The 6,934-nt window shown below is 41.5% G+C and overlaps 1 protein-coding gene across 1 annotated transcript; it reads left to right on the top strand.

Annotated features, from left to right (window-relative positions):
• Positions 1 to 465: 465 nt before the first annotated feature.
• On the top strand, positions 466 to 3,091 carry LOC135154504 (uncharacterized). Its single transcript, XM_064100754.1, has 4 exons — positions 466 to 555; positions 890 to 1,033; positions 1,305 to 1,526; positions 2,681 to 3,091. Exons 1-4 carry the CDS (start codon positions 466 to 468, stop codon positions 3,089 to 3,091), a joined length of 867 nt encoding a protein of 288 aa, XP_063956824.1.
• Positions 3,092 to 6,934: the final 3,843 nt, after the last annotated feature.

Below are 6,934 nucleotides of genomic sequence, written 5' to 3'. Positions count from 1 at the left end.
ACTATTCTTTAGAAGAAAGTCAATAAGTTTGATTTCTGTGTATTTAATATATTGTTACGGTCACAGACCTGACCTGTGTTTGACCTGACATGTCATATAGTTAGGCAGATGTAACATTTTGACCACCTGATAATAAATAGGGTCTGTATTTCCACTGACCAGCAGAAGTGGTCGGATACATAAATTTGTCTGGGAAATGACAGGCCCAAGGTAGTGAATGTCTCACAATGTATATGATGACAGAAAACATGTTTCCAGGGGTGGTCGAGTTTCGACCATCACCAGGGTATATATTGGGGTGACATCGATTGGAAGGGAGAGTTTTTCTTCGATATGAGATACTTCTCTGGATAGTTTGATCTCATTAAAATGAACCAAATGAACCTGCACATACGCCTGTAGTCTACATTTTGTATGAGTTCGTAGCAGACTTAACACTGGTGGCAGCGGTAAAACTCTTTCATGATGCCCTGTTCTAAATCGAGGAGGCGACAGAAGTTCGAGGATGAGGTTGACTCTATGTGTGAGGAGGAGTCGAAGCAGGCAGGTGGACGGGTATCGTTTGGAAGCGTCCCCCTCCCTCGACAGACGGCTTTCTCGGGCGATAGCTCAGGGAGACTTTTATCCGCCTGTTCATGAACTTGGCAGTCGCCTGCTCCTGGTCAGAGGAGGAGAAGAGGCTTCGCCTTCTATCATCAGTGACATGGGAAGCAGCGGATTATCTCTTCCGTACGCAGCCAGAGGATTTTTTTAGTTCGTTTCATCTCATGAAAGAGGCCCTGGCAACGCGGTTTGCGGAAAGGACTAAGCCAAATTCTTTCTTGTCAATGCTGGAGACAAGGAAGCTCCTTCCTGGTGAATCCCTGTCCGTCTACGTGGCTGACTTGAGGCGGTTTGTTCTTCGCGGCTACCCGACTGCCAACGAAGCTACAAGGGAACAAATTGCCTTGCGGCAATTCATCCGTGGTTTGCAGGACCAGCTCTGACTATTGGGATGAGGGAGCCTGCAAGCCTCGGTGAGGCACAGGACCTGGTAGAGAGGTATCGCTCCGTCACGGACGAACATCGGCCTAATCACCGAGTCCGCATTGTTGCCCCTTCTCCTAATTCCGTTATTGAGAATAAATTGAAGCGAAAATGGACGCAACTATTGAGGAGAAGATCAATTGACTCGCAGAGAAGGTCGCGGAAAAACTGAGCCTGAATGGTTTTGGCGGCCGTGGTCGAGGGCGAGGACGACTGGGAGGACGTGCTTACCAAGACACCCGTACCTGCTTTAACTGTGGTGAAATGGGACATCTTAGGCGCTACTGCCCACACCCCCAGGGAGCCTCTCTGAATGTGTCCTATGGGAATCAGGGAAACTAATAGAGACCGGCTCATCCGGCAAGATACCGGTCTCTCATCCAGCTAAAGAAATCACTGACATCAAAGTGACACAAAGCAACACGAATGGGTTATCAGCACATGTACAAGCAGCAGTTAACGGCGTTCGGGCAAGCTTATTGATTGACACTGGAGCTGCGGTAACTATAGTTTCTGAATCAATATTTGATAAAATGTGTGGTGATAATAAACCTGTTCTTCGGAAACCGACAAATGACATTGTTCTCAAAACAGCAGATGACAGCTTACTAGATGTAAAGGGGATATCAACCGTTCATGTTGAAATCGCGAACTCGATTTTGACATGGGATGTTTATGTGGCACCAATCCACGATGATGTGCTAATCGGACTTGATTTCTTGTATCACTTTGACTGTGTATTTGAAGCAAGGAGGGGGATCAAGATTAGCAATGTTTGGATCGATTGTGAAATAACAGGTGATACAACGATATGACATGTTATTCTCCAATCTTCAATAACTGTGCCTGCAAATTGTGAAATATTGGCAGCAGGGTGTGTCGACAATGCTGTAACTTTACATCAAGATCAGGATATCCTTATTGAACCGGTGTCAACCGGGTTGCGAAAGGAGGCAGTCCTGATTGGCGCTACATTATGCAATTCTGAACAGATCAAATCCGGGCTGCCGATACGCATTATGAACACCTCTGCCGAGGATGTTATTTTGCGTAAAGGACAAACCGTGGGAATAGTGACCGAGATCATTACTACCAAGCAAATTGATGAGTTCGAGAATGACTAAAAATCAGTAATCAACCGAATATCTCGAGTAAATATGAAAAGTGATTTAGAGAACATACCGCGTGATAATGTTGACAAATTACATCCCAGTCTCAATGAACTGTATGTGAAAAGCAGTGAAGGAATGAGTGACATAGATAGAAACATACTTCATGGGTTATTACATAAACATTCGGACACATTTGCGAAATCATCAAATGATTTGGGTCGCACCTCTGTGCTGCAGCATGAAATTAAAACTGGACGAGCTAAACCTGTCCGTCAGCCAGCTTGGAGGCCCCCTCGGGCATTGGACGATGAGGAAGAACGCATTATAGGAGAACAACTAAAAGCAGGAATCATCCGTCCCTCATCAACCCCTGGACATCGCCTTTTGTATATGTAAAAAAGAAGGATGGGACAACTCGCCCCTGTGTTGATTATAGAAAGCTGAACGCTGTAACAGAATTCGATAGTTTCCCCTTACCCCGTATCGATGACTGTTAAGATTGTTTAAGTGGATGTAAATATTTCTCTACTTTGGATCTGCAGTCTGGATACTGGCAGGTAGAGGTTAAGGAAGGGGATAATCACAAAACTGCTTTTCGGACGCGATCAGGACTACACGAGTATAATGTTATGCCTTTCGGGCTTTCTAACGCCCCCAGTACATTCGAACGGTGTATGGAACTAGTTCTCAAAGGACTTCAATGGAAAACATTGCTGATCTACTTAGATGATGTGAGAATTTTCAGCCCTACGTTTGAAGATCACATCTCTCGACTCGATGAAGTTTTCCAACGCTTGAGTAAGGCCGGGCTCAAGCCGAAGCCAAGTAAGTGTGCTTTATTTCAATCTGAAGTACTGTACCTCGGACACATCGTCACACCCAATGGTGTGAAAGCCAACCCCGACAAGATAGCAGCAGTGGCGGAGTGGTCGTCACCTTCACCTTGTTTATGAGTGAGCGCCCTGCGTGGCTGCCTTTCACTCTGTGCTCTCTAAGTTTTGTCATTTCCTTGAGTTATTCTGGAATATCATTCTTATAGTTGTGTGTTACCTGTATTGTATATGCTTTGTGAATCTCCTGGACCATTTTGGTGTCATGTATTTCAGAAATTTGGACGAAAATCAGTAATTTGGATTTGAGGTTTGTACACTCTCTGAGTACTTCTTGATTGTACAGTAGCCATACTACAGCTTTCATGTTCATGTACAGTATATGTTTGTGCACTCAACTTCACTATTATTAATAGGCCTTTTCCCTATTGTATATGAAAGAGCTACTAAGTATCTTAAGCTCTGGGTCTATTCACAACTAAGTGATACTAAAGGTAAATACAATGGAAGGAATGAGGTGTTTGTTTATTATGAGTCTAATTCTGACTCTTCTTCCATGTACATGTAAGGCTGCCTGTCACATCTATACAGCCCCATGCACTTATAATGCATATCCTAATGTGAAGAATTGTAGTGATATGTCTTTGAGGGTAAAAGGTTACTCAAAAGCATGTATCTTGTATTATAAGAATGCAAGCCCCACTTTTCAACTAACACTACTTACCAGTGGGGATATTGAAATTAACCCTGGCCCTTCGCCTAATGTATCTAAGGATCATACATGTATGATTGATAACAATACAAAATGTATGTACAAGTATAGTGTTACAGAACTTTTACAACTTAACCCCTACAATGTCAACATAAGTCTGCCTCGCAAGACCCTTCGGATTGATGATGAGACTTGGCAGCAAATTACTGCACTGCGGATTAACAGAGTTAAGAAGACACGCAGAGGAAAGAGGGCAGGAAGACAGCATAGGGATAAAGTAGAGAAACTCTCCATGAAATTAAAAAGAACTCACTTGAATTCAGACTTTTCAAGTAAAAACATCAAATTTGCTATGTTAAATGCAAGATCGGTGAAGAACAAAACTGCTGAACTTGTCGACTACATGATTGACCATGAGTTGGACATTGTTGCTGTCTGTGAAACCTGGCTCACACCGAACGATGCTGCTGTGATTGGTCAGCTGACACGATGCGGCTTTACCTTCAAGCACATTCCCAGAGCCGGTAAACGAGGAGGAGGGGTAGCTGTGCTGTTCAAGAGTCAACTAGATGTCAGAATCCTGGACTCTCCGAATATAACATCATTTGAAATGATCCAAATGTCGCTCAATCACAAACAGAAAGTCTTGCATCTGATAAATGTGTATCGTCCACCTACTCCAACACAGTTTCAGACTTTCTTGGAGGAATTCTCCAATGTTCTTGATGGACAGCTCCTGTGTTCTTCTGACTTGCTGATTGCAGGGGATTTCAACATACCAATGGACTTGTCAACTCCTACTTCTAAATCATTTTCTGAGTTGTTAACAGCCTACAACATGGCTCAACATATTAATGAGCCAACCCATAACCGTGGCCATGTTCTAGATTTGCTCATGACCCATAATGAGAATACTGTTAACCTTTGTAATATTTGTGTTGTAGAAGGCATATCTGACCATTCAGCACTGATGTGCGATTTAGGCCTTCCAAAACAAACCAACCAGAAGAAAATAGTAACAACACAAAATTTTAAATCCGTTGACCCGAAAGAGTTAGCAGATGACACCCATGTTAAGTCTCTAATATCAGGTTGTATACATGTTAATGGTGTCGATGAAGAAGTGGATATGTACAATACATTGCGCAGCTCTGCTCTTGATAAGTTGGCACCTGAGAAGCAGCTGAAGGTTACAATTCACCCCAATACTGATTGGTACACCCCAGAAATTACTCAAGAAAAATTGATTCGAAGACAGTTTGAAAGACGATTTAGGTCCACAAGGTTGGAGATTCACAAGCAGATATATCGTGACCAAAAGCAACGTGTCAATACTTTGATAAAGAATGCTAAGTTACAATACCATTCGAAAAAGATTGAGGATTGTGTGAAAGACACAAAAAAATTGTACAAAGTTGCCAATGATTTGCTTAATAGAAAACAAAAATCTCCTTTACCAGAACATCTCACTCATGGTGATCAGTCTGAGCTAGCAAATTGCTTCGATCAGTATTTTGTAGATAAGATTCTAACAATCCGACAGTGCCTTTTAACTCCTGCCTTACACTCAAATGACACTGTTAGCGAAACTAAGTCAGAATTGAGGGAATTTCGACCTGTCACTATCAGTGAAATGGAAGTATTTATAAAAAATTATCCAAACAAATCATGTGAACTTGACCCAATCCCAACAGATTTGGTTAAGAAATGTTCCACAGTTATGTTGCCTGTCATTACTAGAATAGTAAATACAAGTCTTAGTTCGGGAGTTGTACCACAGATCTGTAAAAAAAGCTGTCATCCATCCGACGCTGAAAAAATCAGGCTTAGATAAAGAGTGTTTGAAAAATTACCGCCCGATATCAAACCTGTCTTCCTTAGGTAAACTACTGGAAAGAGTTGTTTTCTCACAACTAACATCATATTTACAAGATGATGAGTTACTTGACCCACATCAATCCGCGTACAAGCCTGGTCATAGTGTAGAAACACTACTAGTTAACTTATCAGATACTATTTATAGAGAAATGGATAATGGCAACATTACGGCACTCATTATGCTTGATATGAGTGCAGCATTTGACACAGTAGATCACACTATCCTAATTGAAAGGCTGAACTCATTAGGTATCAAGGGGACTTCCCTTGCTTGGTTCATATCCTATCTATCAGAACGATCTCAATATGTTAGAATCGGTAGTTCTATCTCAGGTTTAACTACTCTGAAGTTTGGGGTACCCCAGGGCTCTGTTGGAGGTCCACTGCTCTATTCCCTCTATATGCAACCAATCAGCAAGATATTTCGTAAACATGGCTTAAAAAAACCATTGTTATGCCGACGACATACAACTCTATTTGTCTTTTCAACCCTCAATGTCATCACTGAACTCTGCTATCACAAAACTTGAAGCATGTCTACAAGACCTTAAGACATGGCTTGTATCTAATTTTCTGAAACTGAATGATGATAAATGAGAATTCTTAATACTTGGATCAAAGTTTATGCTTGGTAAAATTGACTTTCAGTCATGTCATATCCATCTTGGTAGCTCTTGTATCACTCCGTCTAAAACAGCCCGTAATCTTGGGGTTATATTTGATCAGGAAATGACTTTTCGCAACCATATCACACAAGTCCAACAAAATGTCAGATATCAACTACGTAATTTAAGTTTCATCAGAAAGTCACTGTCTAAACCTGCAGCCGAGATACTTATCCATGCTTTAATTTCCTCCCGTTTAGATTTTTCAAACTCATTGTTCTGTAACCTCCCACAAAAAGATTTGACGAAACTTCAACGTCTACAAAACTCTGCTGCCCGTCTCCTAACTTACACTAAAAAGTATGACTCCATCTCGCCAATCCTCCAGTCCTTACATTGGCTGCCTGTTGGTAAAAGAATCACTTTCAAAATTCTTTTACTAATACATCATTCAATTTATTCTATCTTCCCCACATATCTCAGCAGCTCTATCTCAAAATATCAGCCTTCGCGTAGTCTTCGCTCATCATCTGATACTCTATTGCTCCAAACGCCCAGAACAAAACACAAATGGGGGACCATGCATTCTCTGTTATAGGACCAAAGCTATGGAATCAACTGCCTATCCAATTACGCCAAATTTCATCAACAGAAACATTCAAATCCCAGTTGAAAACTTACTTAATCTCCCATTAACAGTTTAATATTATGTTCATTCAGGAGAATTCCAATTCCATTCTTGTTTGTTTTCTATAGTTGTTGTGTTTTGTG

Source organism: Lytechinus pictus, chromosome 6 (genome assembly GCF_037042905.1).
Source record: "Lytechinus pictus isolate F3 Inbred chromosome 6, Lp3.0, whole genome shotgun sequence".
Taxonomy (NCBI): domain Eukaryota; kingdom Metazoa; phylum Echinodermata; class Echinoidea; order Temnopleuroida; family Toxopneustidae; genus Lytechinus; species Lytechinus pictus.
The sequence above is the reverse complement of the archived record's forward strand: the minus strand, read 5'-3'. Positions and strand labels throughout refer to the sequence as shown.

Excerpts from the sequence above, each read along its gene's own strand:
- LOC135154504 (XM_064100754.1), top strand. The coding sequence starts at position 466 with ATGCCCTGTTCTAAATCGAGGAGGCGACAGAAGTTCGAGGATGAGGTT. Across the intron at positions 1,034-1,304 it reads TCGGTGAGGCACAGGACCTG|GCGCTACTGCCCACACCCCC; the intron begins GTAGAGAGGTAT and ends GGGACATCTTAG. Across the intron at positions 1,527-2,680 it reads TGATTGACACTGGAGCTGCG|TCTGGATACTGGCAGGTAGA; the intron begins GTAACTATAGTT and ends TTGGATCTGCAG.